The sequence below is a fragment of the Rattus norvegicus genome, chromosome 4, assembly GCF_036323735.1.
Source record: "Rattus norvegicus strain BN/NHsdMcwi chromosome 4, GRCr8, whole genome shotgun sequence".
NCBI classification, from domain to species: domain Eukaryota; kingdom Metazoa; phylum Chordata; class Mammalia; order Rodentia; family Muridae; genus Rattus; species Rattus norvegicus.
Window position 1 is genome coordinate 160,294,898 of NC_086022.1, and position 22,779 is coordinate 160,317,676.

At 46.6% G+C, this 22,779-nt stretch overlaps 1 protein-coding gene across 4 annotated transcripts in view; it reads left to right on the plus strand.

Moving 5' to 3' along the window:
* Positions 1 to 22,779, plus strand: part of Ano2 (anoctamin 2) — a 341,360-nt gene that overhangs the window by 94,427 nt on the left and 224,154 nt on the right. For all 4 annotated transcript variants that reach the window (XM_017593038.3, XM_063286858.1, XM_039108820.2 and 1 more), the window contains 5 exons: positions 781 to 932; positions 3,925 to 3,979; positions 6,621 to 6,672; positions 18,277 to 18,332; positions 19,431 to 19,472. In XM_017593038.3, coding sequence (XP_017448527.2) covers positions 781 to 932; positions 3,925 to 3,979; positions 6,621 to 6,672; positions 18,277 to 18,332; positions 19,431 to 19,472 — 357 coding nt within the window. The remainder of the gene's footprint in view (positions 1 to 780; positions 933 to 3,924; positions 3,980 to 6,620; positions 6,673 to 18,276; positions 18,333 to 19,430; positions 19,473 to 22,779) is intronic.

A 22,779-nucleotide genomic window follows, 5' to 3' on the forward strand; every position in this document is an offset into this window, starting at 1 on the left:
TTGCAGACCTGATGATTTCTTTTGACTTTAGAGAGTATCAGTTACCCATATGGTGCACAGACATAGAGGCAAGCAAAACACCCATCAAATAAAAACAAACAAACATTGAAATAAAAACAAAACTCTAATGTAGGCATTAATGTGGTCTCTGCAACATAAACAAACAAACGTGTGAACTCTAACTATTAATGGTCATTATGATAATATGTCTGTATCTTACTCAGGTCAGATGTCATGGAGTGTTTCATATTTGGGGGACAGGGTGTGGAACAGAACTCAGTTGGAAAAGTGTTTGCCACGCAGCATCCATGAACACTCACTTGAAATCTCAGTGCAGAGGAAGCAGAGCTAGGAGGATCCCCACGCTGCCTGGCCAGCCATTCTGGCACCAAAGCAATCGTCTTTTGGACCCTTAACTTAATACCTAACTGGGTTGTGTGGGAATCGGAGGCAGCTGGTGTCAAGCACCTGGTATTTTCGCTCTTACAATTCTATATGCATTTATCCAGTGGAGGGATGGTGATTGTTTCCTGAGATTTCTGTAAGATGGTGGGACAGTCATAAAGTTTGGAATCACATGTTTCTTTACAGTGGACACCTTCCTCCATAGCATGCATGACTAAGAGGAGCTTCTGAAAAGCAATGGAGAAAAAGGAAAAAAAAACCCTGCTTCTTATTCTTCCCACCCTTTCCTTTGCTCGGAGTAGTTTCCCCAGGGACCTCTGCCCCTTGCTCTTTTTCAAGTGTTGCAGGTGGCATCCTGTGCTTTACTTTTTATAGATGTACGAGATCAAAGCAGGAGGAAGCATCGCAAAGAAGTTCAGCGCCATTCTGCAGACGCTTAGCTCACCGCTGCAGCCCAGAGTTCCTGAACACAGCAACAACAGGATGAAAAACCTCTCCTACCCGTTCTCCAGGGAAAAAATGTACCTGTGAGTATAGGGGCTACTAGGGCAGGCACATGAGAGGGGACGGAGAGGGACCTCCACTGTCACTGTGTGCTTGAGTCTTGAGGCTTGAGAAATGATGTCCCTGGGGCCTGGGATCCAGTGGAAGAGGCAGTTCTCCAGGGAAAACAGTTTCTCTGTCCCTGACTGCCCTCCCTCTATGAAGTTATCCCAAACAGCTCTGGGCATTCATGCAGGAACACCTACCTGCTTCTTGGCTACTATACAGGCTGAATGGAGAGCCAGGGAACAGTCAGGCTTGAACTGTAATACTCTGTGAGGAGGAAAGTGCTTGCTTTCCATGGGGAAGGCCCTCTGCCAAGTTCATCTGATTAGGTATTGGCAGCACATGATAAAACAGCGAGAAAGTGGAGGAAAGTTCTGGATTTCTACATACCCATTGCCTACTCGTGCTCTCCTTGATTCTATGGAGATGCTCTCCTCGCCCAGGAAGAGCGAATAAAAATCTCTTTAGGGGCATGGTCATTCAGGAAATTTATAGAGGAAATGAGCCCTGTAGGGAAGTGGGGAATGAAAGATGCCTCTTAAGCTGCTCACAAGGGGCTCTGGGGAAAACCTGTCTGGGACGATGGGGATCGAATGAAGAGGGGCACAGAGGCCAAGGAGATGCCAAGGTCGTCAGATTTAGAAGCAGTGTTTCTGTGCTCGTTAGGGAATGCCTCTCACGTATATTGCCATGATTGATATCAATTCTATGAATATGCATGCACCGTTTCACAGCAAGTCCCCATCTCCAGTTGTCACCTTATAACTATCCTTTTGCTCCAAGGAGGAACCCAAATTTCAAGGTCAACCCAGGCTCACACAGACATGGGTGACGTGGCAAGAGTCAGCATGGCACCCCTTTTTCATGCATGTGTATAACGTAGTGTGAACATTTAGACTGCTCTTTGTCCGGTCTTATATGCCTCCCCTTCCTACTGAACCCTTCCTTCTTCCCAGCAAGTTTCTTCCATACCTCTATACCTTTTCTTTCTCTTCTTTCTCTTCTTCCTCTCCTCTCCTCTCCTCTCCTCTCCTCTCCTCTCCTCTCCTTTCCCCTCCCCTCCCCTCCTCCCCCCCTCTCTGTTGTGACCCAGTGAGTTGACTCAACTATGGGTCAAGGGCTATATAACAGAGCATGGGCAACTAACCAGTAGTTACACCACTGAAGAAAATTACCTCTCCCCATATTTCAGTAGCTATTAACTGCTAATGGATCCTCAGGAAGAGTGAGGCTTCAAAAGCCTCTCCCCTACCTATGATGAGATATTGAAGGGCCCAATCTTGTGCAGATAGCTACAGCTGCTGTGATATCACGGGTTCAGTAAATGACTGTAATGTCCATAAGAGAATTTCTCCTACCCTTCCTCTGGTTCTAATGTTGTTTCCTCCTCTTCCTTGTTGTCTTCTGCTTGCCCTTCCCCTTTTCCTTCCCCCTTTCCTTCCTTCCTTCCTTCCTTCCTTCCTTCCTTCCTTCCTTTCCTCCTCCTCCTCCTCCTCCTCCTCCTCCTCCTCCTCCTCCTCCTCCTCCTCCTCCTCCTCTGAGCCTTGGAGTGGGTGGTATAGATGTTCTGTAAAGAGTGAGCATTTAAGAGCCACTTATTCTCAACACTTTTTACCACTTCAGAGTCTCTACATTGACTTCTACTTCCTGCAAAAATGCTTTTCTAACCCAAACTGAGTACCCTTAATCTTGTGTACAAACAAATATTTAGAAGCCAGTGTGTCAATATGTATACTTAGCAAAGAAAGAGTAGTAGGTTACCCCTACTACAAGGAGTATGACCTACTCCTAGGGCCTCTGATCTTTCCAGCTGTGAGCTTTGGTCTAGGTTTACAATACCAGGGAAATCTAATGAGAAAGTGATTGGTTGCCTCCATGACAGTCATGCCATTGTTTCACTCTTGCTTGGCACATCAGTGTATCACACAGGTCCACAGTTGGTGGACCTACTGCTCTTTGTCTCTGGCTTCCTCCAGGCTTCCTTCCTCTAGGCTTTCCTCCATGGGGATGCTGGCCTCTGATCAGCTATCTCCACTCATTTCCCTTTTTTCAGTTTTGCTATCCTTTAAGGCCAGTGAATAGATAGTTTCTTTTTAAGAAAATTCTGTTCTTCCCAATCAGAAGTCTGATCTCTGTCCTTGTCCTTGCAAAACCACAGTCTACACAGAGTCATGCTTCACTTGGCATCAGTCACTGTGACACATGTGGCTCGTGATTCCCAGAAGAGTAAGAAAAATGTCCAGTCATCTGTGTCCTCAGCAAGGATCCTGACACAGGGAGCACTTCATGGGTGCTGTGGGGATCACCCCATAGGTGCTGTGGGACTTGGTGTTTTTGTTTTGAGACAGGTTCTTGTGTAACCCAGGCTGTTCTCCAACTCTAGATCCCACTGTCTTTCAAATGCTTTGTTGTTCCATATATGAACACTCACAGGCCTTTCCTAATTGAGTTTGGTATCTACCAATGGAGCAACGATGAGAATGCAAAATGGAATTTTTGAAAGACAAATAGTTATAATGCTAATACCCCCAAACTTGCCCTCCCCCAGCATTTTCAATGTCTTTGTCTGGGCATAGGTATATTTCCCATCTGCTTTCATTTTGAAAACTTTACCAAGGCAAAATATTTTCTGTTACAAACTTTCTCTTTACCAACTTTCCATCATTACAATTTTTAATGCCTTCATGGCAGTCTTTCATAGCAAGTTTGAAGCTGAATAATGGTGTACTCGGTCTTTCTATGGTATTTTTCTTCTGCCCATTTATTTTCATTATTAACAATTCCTACAAATCGTTTTCAGAATTCCTGGCTCAAAACAAGCATCCATACTATGTGTCTTGAATGTGTGAGAACTTTTATGTTTTGACATGTTGCTTCCCAAAGGTTTGCCCTGGGCTGTGGGGACAGAGGTGTTGGGGTAGGGGTGGTGAAATGACTTGGGTTCATGATTTGCTTTCTTGGATCCTCTAGGTACAACATCCAGGAAAAGGACGCCTTCTTTGACAATGCTACCCGGAGCCGCATTGTAAGTTATGGGTGTACTGGCTTAGTAAAGGGTTTTGGGAATCAGGTCGGTGATTGGCAGGTCATTCCCTTTCCCTTCCTGCGATCTCTCATCATTATTTGCTTGGCATTGCCTAGCAACTGTAAGGCATCCAAGAGCCTCCCCGTCCCAGTGGTACGAGAAAGAGCAAACAAGGTTCTTGTTTGCTAAGGTTTGAGGGGAGGTAGCTGCTTATGAACTCTCCACGCAGATCTGTCTTAGAATCACAGAATCAGGGGATGTTAGAGGTGGTAGGACTTGATACCAGTTAAGGTAACCCTTTGGTTTACAGATTAAAAAATACCCAAGGCTATAAGAAGCATTGCATTAGGAAAAAAAGCATATAGATTGTTAGTGTCTGAACAGGGCTGGAAGTAGTCCTGGTTGCTGGGATAGTGAGCCTTTTTATGAACCCTTTCTCCTTCAAGCCCATTGCAATGACTCATGTGAATTTATTTCTTAGGAAATGCTAATTAGCCAACTTGCCCAATAATAAAACAGAGAGCCAACTTTCCTCACTGTAGCTTGCCTTTCCTTCCTTCCTTCTTCCTTCCTTCCTTCCCTCCTTCCTTCCCTCCTTCCTTCCCTTCCTTCCTTCCTTCTTTCCTTCTTTTCTTCCTTCCTTCCTTCCTTCCTTCCTTTCTCCCTTCTCTTCTCTTCCCTTTCTTTTCTTTTATATCAAAGGTTTTAATTGTATTGGATGTTTGATTCTAATACAAATCCGTGTCTGGCTTCTGTTCTTGTGGCCCCACCTCCAGACACATACTATCTTCATTTACTTATCAGTTTATTCCCCACCACTCTAGAGGACACACAGCCTGTTGGCAGAGGAAGGCCAGAGGGACCAGAGCATGCTAGAACTTATCCCCATGAGAAGTGTAGAGGTAACATTCCTTAGGGAAGAGCTTACATGTCCACTGCTGAATAAATATGGGAGAGAGACTTAGAAGGACTTCCCATCTACCCAGTAATAAGGAAGGTAAGAAGGGACAGAGAACAGTAACTAAGCATTTCCAACACACACAGACATATGGCCTTTACTCTTGCTTTTAAGATAAAAAGCCAAAACCAAGACTAAACAAACATTGTTGACAACAGAAACAGCAGCAGCAGCAGCAGCAGCAGCAGCAGCAGCAGCAGCAGCAGCAGCAGCAGCAACAACAACACAATCATCTCTGGTCACTTCATGCCATGTTTTAGGAAGGATTAAAATGGGCACATGATTTCTCTTCCTTTCCCACGGAAAAGTGGGCAAATTTCCTGTTTTCTTTGATGCTATTATAAGTCAACTCATTCCCAGCAGGACTTGGCTCCCACACGGGGCGTTACAGGGTGTGGAGATTAACTGATCATTGCAAAGTGCTTGTAAAATAATACAAGGCCATATAAATGCTGTTCCTAATTATTACTGTAATTGAATTACTGCTGTATTAGAAGCAGAATTAAACACTTCCGAGCCCCATTCGGCTGGAACCAGTTTATTTGCCGCTCCTTCTAGGTCTGTGGCTGGAATATAGGAGTGTGAACACTGTTGATGAAGCACATCCCTCGCTCATCCCTCCTTCTAGATGCTTTTCTTCCCCAGTCTCTGCCTTTTTCTTAGTCTACCCCCAAATATGAGAAGGGCAAAAGGAGCTCCTTTCCCCTGGCATCTCATTTGCGAGCATCCATGACGGTTTCCTGTGCCCCCTTCTTCGTTGGCTTAGTCATTTGCTCCCTTCTTTCGGATTGGATACCCTAGCTTGGCCTCGCTGAGGCTTGGCACCCATGAGGAAGTCATTAAATGGCCATCACCGAGCTACATATGCCTCAGTCTCTCTGAAAGGAATATCCCTCCATGTGAGAGATAGTCTTCAAAGTAATCATGATGGTGCATGCATTGTCTAGATCTTTTAGGTTCATGAGATTTGAGCTGCAATGGAGCAGGTGGCCCACGCACTGCTCACTTCTGCCGTGGAAGAAAGAGGTTGCGATTGGGCAGGGTGAGAACTCAGGAACAATTTGGGCAAACGAGAGTGCTAGGATAGGCTGTGCTCTTCCGCACTAAGTACAACCATGGCCATTGTCTTCCAGAGCCTTCCTAGGCCTGTGACAGAGAGATACTAGCAGAGGATCTTCTGATGTGGGTCCAAGCCCGTCTACATCTGACTGCATGCCCTGTGATTTCCCAGCATTCCTCCAGGCTCTCCTAGTTAGATGAGCCCCTGACTAGTGGAGGAGGCACCTTCTCTGAGGGAAGAGAAGGGAACCCCACCTTCTCTGAGGCTCCCACACATGGGAAGGAGGCAAACCCAGACACTTCCTCCGGGGCCCTCAAGAGGGCTATGTATCACAGTCTGCCTCTGTTTTCCTTCCCTTCTGCCTCTGCAGCCAATTTATAACCTTTTATTGATTCATTTCTCATGGTGGGGTGGAATGAGGGGTGTGTACGAGGGGTTAAATTCTTTGCTTCCTCAAAACACTCAAGCTTGAATGGCTTTGACAAGGAGGCCATGAGCTCCACACATGCTTGGCGTCCCCTTCCTCCCAATGAGGCCTGTGCCTCTGTCCCAGACAGCCGGCCTCACAGGGTGGTGACGCACACAGTCCCGGCATTCATAGCTCTGCTGTCCTTCCCTTTTAGGTACATGAAATTCTGAAGCGGACAGCCTGTTCTCGAGCCAACAACACGATGGGTAAGGAGCCCTCCCACGTGGTGATCCGAGAGGTGGTGAGGGGCTGGGGGCGGCCCTGTCAACACCTTCCTTGGTGGGCAACAGAGAGAGCAGCAGACCCATGTCCCACAAGCAAGGGCTGCTTCAGCTTAGGCTAAGCAGCCACCCTAGAGCAGAGGCTCCCACTAACCTCTTGTCTAGGATGCTCCCAGGCTGTTGAAACTGCTCCCGGACCTCTAGCTCACCTTGGCTGAAGGCGTCCTTCCTCTTTCCAGTTCTCCCTACATCCACCCACATCTTCCGCTCTCTTCACACCATTCAAGTCTCTGCAACTCTCTTGTCCTAGTTTGCTTTTGGCTGCTGTGACAAACACCATGACCGATAGCAACTTGGGCAGGAAGAAGAAATCTGGGGCAGGAGGTCAAGGCAGGAGCCTGGGGGCAGGAACTGATGCAGAGTCCATGAGTGAACCTTGCTGACCACTTTGCTCCACATGGCTTGTTCAGTTACTTTCCTTATACCTACGTTTGCCTGCCCAGGGATGACACTGCCCACAGAGTCAGCCCTCCTATACCAATGGACAATTAAGACAATTCCTCACAGATGTGCCCACAGGACAACCTGAAGGAGGCAGCTCCTGAATTGAGGTTCCCTCTTCCCAGGTGACTCTAGCTTGTGCAAACGGGCACACAGTGGCTTTAAGTAACCACAGCCAGCTTTCGTTTACTGTTTCAGGAAGAAACGAATCTTGGCTGTCTTAAAGGGGGTCTAGCCCATTCTATGCACGAAGAAACTTCTTTCTCCCTAAGAGAGGGCAAGTGGCTAATATAAGACTGGACTCTGTTTCATTTCCTGCCCCCAGGTTCCTGCCTTGACCTCCTGCCTCAGTTTCTCTCCTCCTGTCCAGGCTGCTTTTGGTCACTCAGCAACAGTCTCTCAAAGCCAGCATTCTTCTCACTGTAACTGGTGGAGTCAGTTCACCTTGTGGGATAGTTCCCACAGACAGCTATTTCTGTACCTTTGGAACAAAAGCTCCAACATTTCAGAGCGTACACACGAAAGCAGGCAGTCTGGTGCTAATGCATTGTTCAGAGATGCACAAAGTGGCAGAGGTGGACACATGAGCTGTGACTGCCCCGATTTTATCATTGCTCATTCCCAGATCAAGTCTGGTCCACTGATTCTCCCACAATGCTCTTTGGAGCTTCCACTAAGCTCAGTTTCTTTCTTAGTCTCTATAGTCATGGCTCTATAGTCACAGGCTGTGAGCCCTGGAGATGTATTGAAATCATCATTTATGACCCTATGCCCTTATGCCCCCATGCTTCCATGCCCCTATATACCTTTGCCCCTATGCTCTCATGCCCCTATGCCCTTATGCACCTATGAAACTATGCCCCATCCACCTATGCACCTATGCAGCTATGCACCTAGATTTTTGCTTTTCACATTCTACTCAGTTGACTTTATTTAATGAGTTAATTTTAAAAGCTGCCAAGCCTATTAGTTCCACAGCGATCGCTGGCAAGTTTCTGGCTGTGTTCACAGAGAGTGACTTAACCTTTCTACAACCCAGTTTCCTCTGTGCGGGGTGGAGATCACACACTTATCTCTCAGAGTTTTTGTAAAGATTAAACAGGCAAGTGTGAGTTTGCTTTGTAAACTGGGAAGTCCTTAAAAGCTAGGGCTCTGGGAAAGGATAATCCCCAGGATTACTGGAAGGTCACAAGGAGTTGGCTGCTTGAACAGATTCTGTTTTCCTTCTCTTTTTAGGAGTGTGTGTGTGTGTGTGTGTGTGTGTGTGTGTGTGTGTGAAAGTCAAACATCTTTAGGATTTTGTTGTTGTCCAGTAGTGTTCAAAATCTGACTTTCTTCTTAGACATTTAAAAGCATCTGTTTCCTATACCCACTCTGTGTCAGATGATGCTACAGAGGGTGAGGAATACCAAGGTGAATTTGACCTTGGGTCAACCAATGGAGGGTCCAGGGTGTACTCATGCAGCCAGAAGTGTAAATAGATAATTCTGAGACAATGCAGCAGGTGCTGGGTACGATCACCGAGCAGGAAGCAGTCACCTTCCAGATCTGCCTCTCACCATCAACAGAAATTATCCAGCATCAGGGTCACAGCTCCTGGAGACAGTGGTGTGCCAGGGATTCTTGTCCAGTACAGATGACACAAGGAACACAGGAGACTTGCCCAGGGCCACATGTTGGGTTGAAGTTGTTGTAAGTGGACCTAGAACCTGTCTGCCTTGCTCTGATGCTATTCCTACTACCTTTGAAGAGCTGTGGACCAATGGCATTGTCAGGAGGAGGAGTCTGAAGAGCTAGCTCATTGCATAGTAGCTGCTGCCGACACCCTCCCTTTGCAAAGAGGGGTGGTGGAACTCTGCTTCTCAGCAGAGGGGCACTTGGAAGGCAGTCTCAAGTGATTTGACTTCTGCATGGCCAAAATTAAGGTGCTGGAGCTCTTTCACTGACTTATGAACGGCCCTTGGCAGACCACAAACAACTAAGAACACGGAGGGTCCGAAGCAGTGAGGGCCGTAGCAACACCGGGAAGCTCTGAGGCGACATGGACCTTTGAGCCATGGGATGTATTCAGATTTTCTTGCCTATCTCTCCAGTTTTATTAAAGGTGAAGCACACAGGGGTATAAGTGACCTTTATTTCTTCAGAGCACCTGCAGTCTCATAAATGGGAAAGAAAAAGAATAGGATTGTGTTTGGCACTGTAGGGAGACCCCCTCCCCGACCCAGATCCTTGGGTTTGGGTCTGGCCTTGGGCTGACCATCACATTCATGGCTGGTGTATAATACCTTAGTGTCTTCCTCATCGTTCTTAACTGGAACCTTAGGAAGTGGACAAGGCAACGAGGAATTGCAACTCAGCAGCCCTGCCCCCTGCTTGGTCATCGCCTTTTCTCTGTAGACAACACATTTTTATTGATGCCGGCTTCTGCAAAGCACCAGCCTATACGTAACCCGCAGGCACGGATTTATTTATATTTCTGCCTCGTTCCACACACATTTCTGAAGCGGCTTACAAGGAAGCCAATAAAACAAGCCTATTATAAATGATAAATTAAAAAAAAAGAACCAGGAGAAAACACAAATTAAAATTGAATGTCGAAACTAGGAGGAAAAGATAGACTATACATATGCCAACCATAAGGCTTTAGGGTTTCTGCATTGTACCCGAAACTTAATCCTGAGTGAAGGGAAAGGAGATTATGCCTGTCTTGTGGCTGCCCCTGCCTGTGGCCTCATCCTTTGGGTAGAAATCTTCCCCAAACTAATCGAGTAAACCTTGCTTTCTTTCTTTACTAACTATGGTCGGTCCTGCTAAATTTCCATGATCAGGTGACCGAATGGGGTGTGTTCAGGTGATGTGGCCACATGCTGTACAGGCATTCTCCAGATGAATACACGGACAAGCTTTTCTGGATAATCACTGGGCGGGGGGAAGTGTGTGTGTGTGTGTGTGTGTGTGTGTGTGTGTGTGTGTGTGTGAGAGAGAGAGAGAGAGAGAGAGAGAAAGAGAGAGAAGAGAGAGAGAATATGTGTGTAAGAGAGAGAATATGTATGTGGGAGAGAAAAATGTGTGCGTGTGTGAGAGAGAAAGAGGGAGAAATAGAGAATGTGTATGTGTCTGTGTGTGTGAGAGAGAGAAAATGTGTGTTTGTTTGAGTGAGAGAGACACACACAGAGAGAGAGAGAGAGTCAGAGAGAGAGAGAGAAATGTGTGCGTGTGTGAGAGAAAGAGAAAGAGAGAAAGACGGAGAGATAGAGAATGTGTATGTGTCTGTGTGTGTGAGAGAGAGAAAATGTGTGTTTGTTTGAGTGAGAGAGAGACACAGAGAGAGAGAGTGAGAGAGAGAGAGTCAGAGAGAGAGAAATGTGTGCGTGTGTGAGAGAAAGAGAAAGAGAGAAAGACGGAGAGATAGAGAAGGTGTATGTGTATGTGTGTGTGTGACAGCGAGAAAATGTGTGTCTGTGAGAGAGAGAGAGAGAGAGAGAGAGAGAGATGTGTATGAGAGAATGTGTGCCTGTTTGAGATAGAGATAGAGGTGTGTGCGTGTGCGTGCATGTGTGTGTGTGTGTGTGTGTGTGTGAGAGAGAGAGAGAGAGAGAGAGAGAGAGAGAAAGAGAGAGAGAGAGAAAGAGAGAGAGAGAGAAAGAGAGATATGTGTGTGTGCAGGCATGTGTGTTTCCTTGTGGATTGTCACTGAGGTCATGTACCTTCATTTCTTCAATTCCTGACCTGGTGATCTCCTTCCCAGGCTGTGCTGTTTCTTTTATCCTGTGCCATTTGGGGGACAGGCAAACAAGTGCCTTAAACTTCTGCTAAAGAGAAACTGAAGGAGGGGCTGCTGCCAGGATCCTGCTGAGGATAATGCGCATAGCATCCAGGGGAGTAGACTTTATGAGCGCCGCATTAGCTGTTTATAGATAGTTTTCCTTGCTCCTGGGTGTTCCGTGGTGGGAACTAAGCAGGTAGGAGATCTCTGAACAAACAAGGCATTTATTGCAGCCAAAATTCATGTGTCAAAGCATTTTTTTCTCCCTTTAGCTCTTTTGATCCATTAGAAGCACCACCGAAAGGAGCAAGTTAACCAGTGTAACCCAATTTCATAGGTAATTACTGACTGGCACACAGTGGGGAATTTAGGGCCAGAGATAAGAGGCTCTTCTCTAGTTGTCTGTAAGTCAACCAATCTCCGGTGGAAGTTATCAGGAAAGGTTTCCCAGAGGACTTGGAAGATGGCCCTTTCATTCATTCAAAAACGATTTGAACACCTACTACGTATTGTTTAAATTCTAAAGCTGGATAAAACAGTGGTGAATTAAACAGAAACAAATCCCTTTGGCGGGGAGTTGACAATCTAGTGAGGGGAGATGAAAAATAAGCCAATATGCGAACTGGTCACTATGTCATGTGGCAATGTGCAGCTAAAGGAAAAGTAACCAAAGAAAGGCGCTGAAGACGCCTTTACGTGAGATACATAGAGTCCGACTTCCAGAGGGACTTCCACAGGCGCTTCCAGAGGCGGGGGCAATGAGTTAGGGTGCAGCTGCCCTGGAAAAGTCCCTGATTTCGGAGAGTCAGCCGGCATCCTGGAAGCAGAGACACATTCAGGATAATCCAGGGCAGGTATTTAACCACCATTCATAGAAGCCCAGGGTGGATCCCGAGAAGTACCAGGAAGGACGCAGCAATCTGAAACTCACAGGGCAAAGCTATTGACCTCTAATGGGTCCATAAGGAGATAGAATCCCCCTGGGTCATGGAGGGACGGTAGAGGACTCTCCTTGTGCAGGTGACTGGACAGAAGGCCAGGAATAGAAGTCCTTCCCTCCATCTCTCTGAGGGACGGGATGCAGGAGGAAACCACAGACAATGCCAGTCTTCTCCTATCAGAGCGGGGAGGGCAGAGGTTTATTGAGAAGGGGAGGTAGATGGTAGGCACACACCTGCCTGGCATGGTGCCTCCCAGCTCTGGGATGAAGAAGTTGAGACACTTGGACCAAGTTACAAGGCCTTCCCTGGTCTGTTTTTGCCTCATCAGACAGTGAAAATTTTATAGTGTTGTTGAAGCCTTGTAGCTCTGACAATTATTAGAACCTGTGATTCAAAGGAGCAGTGTGGTCTCCTTCACAGACAAGACAATGAGGCCCAAAGAGGAACGCGCCATTCTGTAAGCACGAAAAGGGTTCAGGCTACAGTCGGGACCTGGGTCCAGGACACCTGCAGACCTCAGAGAGGATGGGAATGGATAGGAAATGCCAACTGGGACGATTCAAATTAATCTGAAGGTAGTTGGAAGAGGTTTGTCCTCCTAGATTAGCTTTTGCAACTCGACCTCAGGATATGTTGGCCTCAGGAAACAGCTACACTTACATGGCATCAAAACCACCCACTTTCCTGGCTTCAACCCCTTGCCAAATCTGATGCAGTAAAACCTGTAGGGACAAGGTCTTCGGATGTGCAGTATCAATAATCTACCCAGGTGATTCTTAGGATCCCTAAAGTCAGCCAGCAAGAGAGAGAAGGATAAAGGTATAGCGTGGTGGGCTGTTCCAGGCTTCTTGACCTAATGACATTTAAGAGTGTGGAGAGCATGGCAGAAGGTTTTGCCTCTTGGCTTCCGGAAGGACCCAAGGATAGCCAAGCCCACTCATAAAGAGCCGCCTTCTTGTTATTTTCCAAACTTTATCCTGTGAACATGCAAAAACGATGTTCTAGCCACAACAGCCTGTTCCCTCTGGTTCCCTTTGATTCTCTTCGGAGGGAGTTGGTATTAGTATAAAAAGGCAAAGCAAGCACATCTAACCTTAAGACAGTGAGAGATTGGTGTCCACAGAGGCCAGAAGGGGGCATCAGACCCCCTCAAGCTGGAGTTACAGCTCGAGGGCCCTACAAACTGAACTCCGGTCCTCTGTAAGAATAGTCTGAGCTCTTATAACCATCAAGCCTTCTCTCCAGCCTCCGCCCATTAACTTCCTAGGGGTCTCCCATAAGCCCCTGAGGAGGGAGCATCGCAGCTTCTTCTTAGCACCCACCCCTGCAAGCGAGAGAGTATGGCTAATGCACACACCCTTCGGAGATGAACAATATTTACAAGTTAGGTTCCGCCTAGTGGGAGAAGCATGCGAACGATCACACACTTGGTCGAGCCCCGCCATGCCTCCTTAATCATTGTCACGTTTCCTGGGGTCAGCTGCCAGGCCCTGGATGTGTATTCCATCACGCAGTAACTTTAAAGTGTGCCCTAGCCTTCCTGACCACAACACAGGACAAACACCTTTCTTTCTCCTTCATATGGAAGTTATTATTACCTTTCCATGAATAGAAAATTACAGATTAATAGGGGTCCATTTTCATGGACATTTTGGTGTCAGAGCATTGAAACAAATGTATGCTTTGGGCATCTCCCCTCCCACTCAGGAGACGATGTCTTAATTATTTTGACCGGAGCCAGACCATGGTGTGTGTTGTAAACATCTGGTTTATCATTCATCCAGCTGAACTGGTTTCTATTTTGCTAGAAGAAAAGGCTCGGGATTAAAGACGTTTAAGTAATTAAGCACACGTCAAGACAATTTGGTGATGGGTAAATATAGTCTCTGTTAAATGTGCCGTCTGGGGGCTCTGGTTTAGATTTATGTCCGACTGGAGTGCAGGGATGAAAGCAGAATGCTGGGCCGAGCAGGCCCTGTTGTGGAGCGAATCAAAACCAAATGGGCTTTCAGGAGGAGGGCACCATCTCTCTAAGTACCTGTCCCAAAGGATGAAAGTTTCCTTTGAGCTTAGCCTGCAGGGAGCAGAGCTGTGCTCCCTGCCACCCAGCAGCACTTGTAGCTTTAATGAGACTGTCTCTGGGTGGCGGACCATAAAGTCCTGCACTTCGTTCTCGCCTGGTGTCCGCAGAGCCAAAGGCAAGGCTCGGGGTTCGGATGCGCATGCTCCGTTTCCCGTGGCAGGAGCCCGAGTCCGCTCCGGTTGTTTAGCTTGGATGCTTCTGCACGCAGAGGGGCAGTGATGCTGGGCCAGTCTCCTAGGCTGTTTAAAGTGTGGTCTGTGCTGAGTAACGAGGAGCTTGAGCCTTTTCCTTTGGTGGTTAGAGTTCTAAGCAACAAGTGTGCAGTTGGTGTGTGGAAGAGAGATGGGACTGATGACTTTAGGGATCAGCTTCTGCGGGACCCCAGAGTCTATGCTCTGTTGGAGTTGACGCCTTTCTTTTCTTTGGGGACTGGGGAGAAACGAAGGGAAATATCCTTGGAGCCTTCTGCCTCTCCATGGCCTTCATTCTGGGAGAAAGAAGACAAAAGTTTAGCATTATGCTCTCTCATATTCTCTCTGTCTCTGTCTCTGTCTCTGTCTCTGTCTGTCTGTCTGTCTGTCTGTCTGTCTGTCTCTTTTCCTCTCCCTTTCTCCCTCTCCTCCCTCCCCCTACCCCCTGCCCCTACTATGCCTAATACAGTGCGGGAAGAGTATCTATGTGTTCCCAAGGAAGAAAGCTTTGCCACTGTGGCCACATGAATGGCACACAATGGAACCAATTAGACCAGTTTTTTTTTTCGTTGAAAAGGAAGGAAAAAAAAAAATCCAAAAATTTCAAAGCAGGGATTCTTTTTCTTTTTGAAAAACGTTTGATTATTTTCTTTTCTTTTCAAACTGATTTCCATGCTTGTTTGGGGTAGAGTCTTGGTTTCTGAAGTCTGGGGTAAAACGAGAGGCCCCGTACAGCCCCGCTTCGGTAGGGTAGCTAGTTGTGGCTGTGCAGTTGCTTTTCGGCTTATCCCGCTTCCCCAGAAACAACACTGATTGGGACCACCATGTGCCACCACCGAGGTGTCCTGTGGGAAGTGCACAGCTATAGGTGATGGAGAAACATTCGATGACATCATTTGGGAGCCTTGGGTATCTGAGTTGGGATAACTCAGATTTCACAACCCGGAGTCTTTGCTCCAAGGCAAAAGACCCTTTGCCTGGACTTCCTGTCTTAGGAGGCAGGCTAATCAACAGGAGTCTCGAGTTTCCTCATCAGGGTAGTTTGCCAAGCAAGACACTGAGCAGGATGTGTGTGTGTGTTAGTGGGGGTGGGGGTACTTGATCAACTAGAAGAGACACTGAGCAAGTAACAGCCAAGAGTGGACGGCTCCTCAAATGTCACCCCTTTGGTCAGGACAGTGAGTGAACCAAGTGTGTTGAGAGACACAGCAGAAACAGAGAATCCCCTCCGACTCGAGTCCATTGCAGGCTCTGGAGGACTCGGAACAATAGGTGTTGTGTGTCCTGGAGGGGACGAGCCGCCTGCTGGAGGTGGAGCCGTGTGTAGGTTTTCGATGGAAGTGGGTGTCCAGCTTGGAGCCCGGTGAACAGAGATCTGAGGACATTCGATCTTGAGCTCAGATTGTCAGTCTGATGCCTCAGCCAAGAGAGGTGACACACCTGTTTGTTTTCTTCCATGAAGCTTTGGGACTGTCTTGGGGGGGGGGTTATTGCAGCTGCCATGGTGTGAGTGAGGTAATTCTTGGGAAGTGGTCGTGTCGAGGTCCCTATCGGCCTGCGGTACTTTGACTTCCATTCATGTTGACGGTACTTTCGTAGCTTGAAAAATACCCCCTCAGCCCTGCTGCCCCAGCTTGGTTCTCCTCCCTTTGATTACTGTGGGGTGGCTTCGTATTGCTGTGGTTAGGGCTCTTGAACTGATTAATGACGCTCTGACTGAAACTGTAGTCTTCTGAGTTAAAATAAATCTGTAGCTTGTCCACCCCTGCCACCCCTCCCCCACACGCACTTCTCTCAGATCATCCCCACCCCTCCCCCAGAGTAATTTCTCATGTTTTACGTTAATCCCAAAGAAGAAACTTAACACTGGAAGAGAACTGCTAGCTCTTGAAGGCACATCCGGGTATACGCAGCTTTCAAATTCCTGAAGGTGGCCATGTCTACTGATCATCTACAGAACCGGTGGGCACAGAGTCTGTGTCATGCTAGAAAATGTGGTGAATCTTAGCAAGGTTCGAGAATTGGGGAAGAGAGGACTGCTTGAGATCCTCTTCGGTGTCTTAATGTGTGGGTGTGGCTGGATGTAGGAGTTTTAATGAGTTGATGTATAGACCTGTGTCCCAGCCTCACTGTGGATGCAGAGCCACTGACAACACAGCCCACTGAGCGTCAGTGTATTGTGCTGTTTTCCTCTGAACTCCATGACTTTGTCTTACTACTGTTCACTGTCTCTCTGCAAAGAGCATCTGTCTTTGCAGAGAGACAGGGATGAAAGTGTGTGCACGGCCATGGGAAACTACTGGGTACTAGGAGCTTCCTCTCTTTGATTGAATGTGGATCTTGGTATGCAGAATCTTAGTACGCTAAGTTGGTGAGATACGATTTCTCCTACCAGAGAGCTGGTGACTCAGGATAGCCCATTCTGACGTAGAACGTACACACTGTTGGTGACCTAGGATAGCCCAACCTGACAAAGAATATGCAGACTGCTTTATAGCCTCTTAATAAAACCAAGAAAGAAACAAGAAATAACTGTGTCCTTCTGTGAGCAGAAGCTCTCTGTTGTCAGGGTTGGAGTTAGAGAGACAACAGTATCTGGCCACTCAGCATTTCCTCACTAGACTTTGCTATGGGCAAGTGACATGAGGGACTGCTAGGACTAAATGGCGAGTATCCCTGTGAGGCTTTCGTGTTTAATATTTTTTAAGTCTCAGGGCATCTTTTCCCTATAAAAATTGTTGGAGTTTATCATGACACCGGGTCTCCTAGTAATGTCAGAACAGACACTTATAAAGTCTCACCAACATGACTATCCAAATATGAACAGAATGAAAACAACAGCCATAGACGTGGTAAAGTCAATGGGGGAAATCACATGAGGCCTCAACCCTGCACAAAGAACTCCAGGCTACTAAGGAATGCAGGGGCCATGAGACAGAGCCTTCTTCAGGGAGGAGCACACCAATTGGCTATCCAATACCAAATGGCCAGCCCTGAAAACATATATCTGAGTAACATTATACAGACTGAGCAGTTCTATTTAGGATTATATATGTATATACATGTTCAGAGACATATGTAACAACAATTAATAAAGAGGCCATAAATATGAAAAAGCAAGGAGGGGGCATATTGAAAGGTTTGTAGAGAAGAAGGGGAAATGATCTAATTATATTACAATCTCAAAAATAAAAGAAATCATAAAAAAGTTATTGGAGGCACTACAGAGATTTTATTTAGGTGATTTTTTTTTCTTTTCTTTTTTCCGGAGCTGGGGACCGAACCCAGGGCCTTGCGCTTGCTAGGCAAGCGCTCTACCACTGAGCTAAATCCCCAACCCTTATTTAGGTGATTTTTATTGAGCAGGTTTTATTGTACTAGAGTGAAAACTGAGAGAAACATAGAGCAAAAGAAGTCATAAGCATATATTCCATCAGCCAAGGGGATGATGTCATGACATGCCACAAAACTCCTTTGGGGACCCGAGAGAGAGGAAGAGTAAAGGGCAACTATTGCCAGCGGCACTGCAAGATGCTCTCAACCTCCCCGCCCATGAACATTCTGCAATATCAGAGCTGTGGAAGCGTCAGAGGTCTCCCATGTTTCCCCAGACCTTATTTTCAGCGATGCTGTACTGGAATCTCAAACCCTAGGGCAGTCTAGGAAGGCAGGCCAATCACCAGAATGAAATAGTCCTGTGAAGGGACAGGAAGGTATCACAGGACATTGATACCTGCATTGATTTATCATGGCCAAAGTCACCCATCAGAACACATCTATGCTGACACGGAACATGGGGATCCCAGGCAATGCATGTGGCCTTGCCGTGGGGAGGGGCTACCGGCTGGAATCAGAAGGCAAGGATAGGTACAATGTGAAGGTTCTCACAGTGTACTGAATGTGAAAACATCACTGGTGTTTGAGAGACGGATGCCACATATCTTCTACTAAGAGTTAAAGCCTAAGGAAGAAATGTAGAGTGGAGAGACAGTAGAGAATGCAGTGATTCATAGCCCACAGCCGGGAGGCACACGAGAGTTTACTATTTATCAACACGTTGGCTGAGAGGACTCCACTTCAGAGCTACTGTTCTTCTTCCTGTTTCAGGCATTAACTCTCTAATAGCGAACAATATCTATGAGGCTGCCTACCCGCTCCATGATGTAAGTACTTCATTCCTCCTCCCCACTCCTCCCTTTCCCCTTTCTTCCTCCGAACCCTCTCGCCCCCTTCCTTTCCTCCCTTCCTTCTTTCTCTTCTTGATGCAGGGTCTCATTGTGTGACCCAGACTTGCCTCACACCCATGGCCTCTTACCATGGGAGCCAGGGTTACAGAGTGTGCCATGATTGCCTGTAAGTACGTTTTCATCAGTGTGTTCTCTCCAATCTTCTGAGACTTGGAGCCACGGGCCTTGGGGTGGGTGAACATTTGGCAAAAGAAAGCAGGAGTGAACCCTGAGATTAAAGCACCTTTGCCAACCCTGAAACTTCTCATTGCTGAGGATGACACCTGGTTCTTTTTTTTTGCCAAAGGTCTCAAACTGTCTTTCCAGTCATTTTCACAGATCACAAGAAGCAAGCTTTCCTTGACACCTTGTCTTTGGTTTTGGCAAAACTGTGAAAATACAAATGTAGTGTACAGTTGGTTAAGAATACCTGTGGGAAGGTTCAACCTGGAAGTACTCCTTGGCTGGGAGTAATGGTCTTCCCAAGATGCAATGCGCTCACATTTCCAGATAACTTGTGAAGACCTTAAGCAGCCCTTCAACTAAATGCCTCTAGTCTTCAACACCATCCAAGTCTGTCAGGCAATGTAGACGAATGAGTCTGGCAGACAGGAATTTCCTAGATGGGTGCCTTCCCACCTCTGCCATCTTTGCTGTGGAGCATGTTAAACTAACTCCTGACAGCTGTGGGTGCAGGGTGTCATGCATGAGGTGAATTTTATTTCATGTGCCAGCCCTTTTATAAGGCACAGACCCTGCCATTGCACGGGCTGAGAGTAACCTGGGCTCTTCTGTAAAGCACAGGAGGGGGTTATTTTGTGTGAAAAGCTATCTTAGTTAAACCCTACAAGGTGATGACTAAGAAATCAAACACTGGCTCAGGCCCATGCCATGTTTCGGATTTTCCTCAAATAGAAATGAAAGAGATGACATTAGAAAAGAAAAAAAGAAAAAGAAAAAAGAAAATCCTTTCTCATTTGACATCTGGTCTCAATGACTCCATTGGCTTTATCTGGTGTCCCCTTTTCCCTACAGGGTGAATATGACAGTCCAGGGGATGACATGAATGACAGAAAGGTGAGCCTCTATTGTCCTCGCTGAGGACCGTGGGTGTGTGAAAGTGTGGCTGGGTGTGGAACTGGCTAAAGATGTCATAAATGTTCCTTTTACACCTCTAATCTTAATAGTTTTCCCATCACAAACCCCACGCTTCAAAGACAGGAGAGCCCCAACCATGCGACACTAACCATCCTCCTTCCCTCACGTGTGGGTGTGAACACAGACTGAACACATTACCCGAGGTTACGCTGCTCTGTGGGTAGGGGCTTAGAATCCCTTTGTCTATAAAGTGTCCCTGTCCAAAAAAATAGCATGGTTATCCATGAATGTCCATTATAGATTCCTCTGGGCCATCTTCGTAACAGTTTCCTGTCCTATAGGCAGGGGGGCAAGTAGAGTAAAGCCACTCCCAAATGACAAAGGGGAGTGCTGAGGGAGAAGGAAGCTCGAGAGGATGCCTACTGCAGGAAGCTGGGAACTAAGTTACAGCTGGGGGAAGGATGACGCTTCTTTTCGAGGACCCCTCCAGTAGTGGCCACAGCTCCTGACCGAACCATATGAAGAGCTTTGCTTTGTTGGCTGGCACCCTGGGACTACCGGGCCATCAAGTACATGAAGTAAAGAATGGCTCAGCCCCTTTGGTCTGTTGGTCTATTGCTCGTGCCACCCTATTGCCCAGCCTCTGGCAGCTCTAGTATAGAAAGTTGGGTGGGAGGGAGAAAGGAGGGACTAGGAATCGAAGCTCAAGAGATACCCCCCCCCCCCATTCTGTTGTCTGGAAAACCACTCATGCCCCAAGTTGCCTTTTGAGCTGCCTTCTTTTTATCCTGCCTATTAGTCCCTGTTATGAAGTGTTAAGTATTAAAAACATAAAAGGTCTTTTCCAGAAATACGGCTGTGATTGCTTACACATGTCCCCGCTCTGCCTGCTTGGGGAATCTGCTGTAGAATTGCAATGTCTCAACCTCATCTGTTTCCTATCTGATGCTAATAGCTTCGGTGTTTAATTTCCTGAAAAGTCCCGCATCACATTTAAAGGAAAAGGAAGAAGCATTTCTCCCTCATCCTCACCCCTCTCGACTGAACTGTTTTCTGTCCTCCTACATTCTGACTTCAGGTCTCTTCCCTTTAAGTGGCCATCACTATCCATTGCCTGCCCGAGGAACCGCCTGCTGGGTGGTGAGACCTCAGCCCATCTGGGAGTATCACAGAGCCTAGGCATCCAATGTTAACTCAGGGGAATCCAGACTGCATTCTGCTTTTCACACTACTAGAGAGAATCGAATTGGAGTCCATCCAAAATATGTGTGTATTCATTTCTGGAGTAATACTGTATTGCTACCACAATATTATTATTATAAATACACTAGCCTGGGCTATCAGGATGCTGGCACCTCCTCCTGCTGGCGGTAGGAGCCACGAGTCAGTGTCGCATCTTGCTAGGTAACTCCCAGAGCTGATGGTTTGCTGCTGCACACAGGTGAACGAGTGTCTCTAAGGACAACAGGTTCCCTTCGTGTGGTCAGGTCTGGTACCTTCACCTTTCTCTGCCTGGGCCATGGGTAGAAAAGAGAAGTTTGCCAAGCTACAAGATAGGAGAAACTCTGGTGGAGAATAAATACTTTTCCCCTCTCTGTTCACCCAAGATAGAAAACGGATAGCTAGCTAGAACGGGAGACTGGTTAAATGTCTATAGATGGTTGTGGGGTCAAGACTAAAATAGGGGTACACAGACCCCTGCTAGAGGTCTTTAGTCACATCTGTACAGGTTCCATTAAGAGAGCCTCTTACTCCATGGTTATGACTGATGTGCCCACCGTACAGCCTAGAGAAAGGCTTCGAGTTTACTCTCCATTTTGCTTTAAAAATTTTCCATTAATTGGGGTATATAGGTACATAAGATGGGTATATCAATCAACATTTATTATTTTTAATCAGTTCTTTGGTACGCATATGCTTTCATATTGTCACAATTCAGGGAACACTCAGAAGCTTCTATTTTGATGGCCTCGCTGATGAACTTGGAAAAAAATTCTAATGAGATTACTTTTGTCATCTTTGGAAGTGATGGGAGAGAAGAATTATACTTTCAAGTACCTTAACACTTGGTATTCAAAATTTAGAAAACTATTTGTCTCTTTAGAATAAAGACAGAGGTTCCTTTGTATGCTAACAAGATGAATGTTCCTATTTTTGGCTCCAAAAGTTAAGTGTTGGATGAATGTTAATCCCGAGGATGTAGACCATCCTTTGCATTTCTAAGGGCCGATTGATACATTGATTTTATAATTGCCATGTTGAGGATGTGATTATGCATAACTATGTAGTATAAAATGGCAGGAGTTGAACTAGGATTGTCTCCAAACTGGAAATTCTATCCTAATCCCAAACCGAATTTCCAATATCATGATTTTTTTTAAATGAAATTCAGCAAATCAAACTGCAATTTTAAAAACCAAACATTCTAGCAAAAACATATTCTGAAGATAGACTAATCCGATCATTAGACACCTAGGAATGATGGTAAGGAAATACTAAGTCTTTGTTTTCCATAATGAATTTGTTCTATTTCTAAAGGGGCAGGAAACTTTGTGTGCAGCAAAGCACTACAGTTTATAACACACGGTTACTCCAGTCAAGCTGAGGGCTTTCATTCGGGCGGTGTTTGTTGGTGACGTGCAGTACAAAGGCGTGCATAGGGCATGAGTTGTTCAGAATCAAGGCTACAGTGAAAGGACTCCACGCAATGCCAGTGGGCGCCTCCAGAAACACCTCATGTCCATTACACACTTGAGTTCTGTTGTGAGCCATGTTGTTTTATGACCCCACTCCACATGGAGTCACGGCCCACTGTTTAAGAAGCTGTGTCCTTGGGAAGAACGAATAAGGCTCTCTGAATACATTCAAGGCTTCCCTTGTTTTTGTGAATTCAAATAATTGTCCCCTGAGGTGGCTGTAGGGAAGATCTTGGCCATTGGAGGATATAATGTTTGGAGTGGGATGTCTTCTCTGGGGGCCTTTGAGGATGGTTTGAAACTGTATCACAAGATGGCCATCCTGCCCTGAATACATCCTTCACCTATTCCTTGTACTTCATGCCTGTTCCCACGATTTCCCCAGGGCCCAACTCCTGTCAGGCCAACTGCAGGAGACCCAAGAGCCCCTGGGGAGTACTGAGCTCCTTCCTTTCGAGCTTGCCTGGTGCAGTTTTGAAGATGTGGTGACTCAGCCTGGTAGGGGCTGGCAGTCTCTCTCCCCTCAAGGAGGGTAATTAAGAGGAGATTTCTTGCCTCTAGAGTACAGGGTTTCCTGCCTTCCTAGAAGC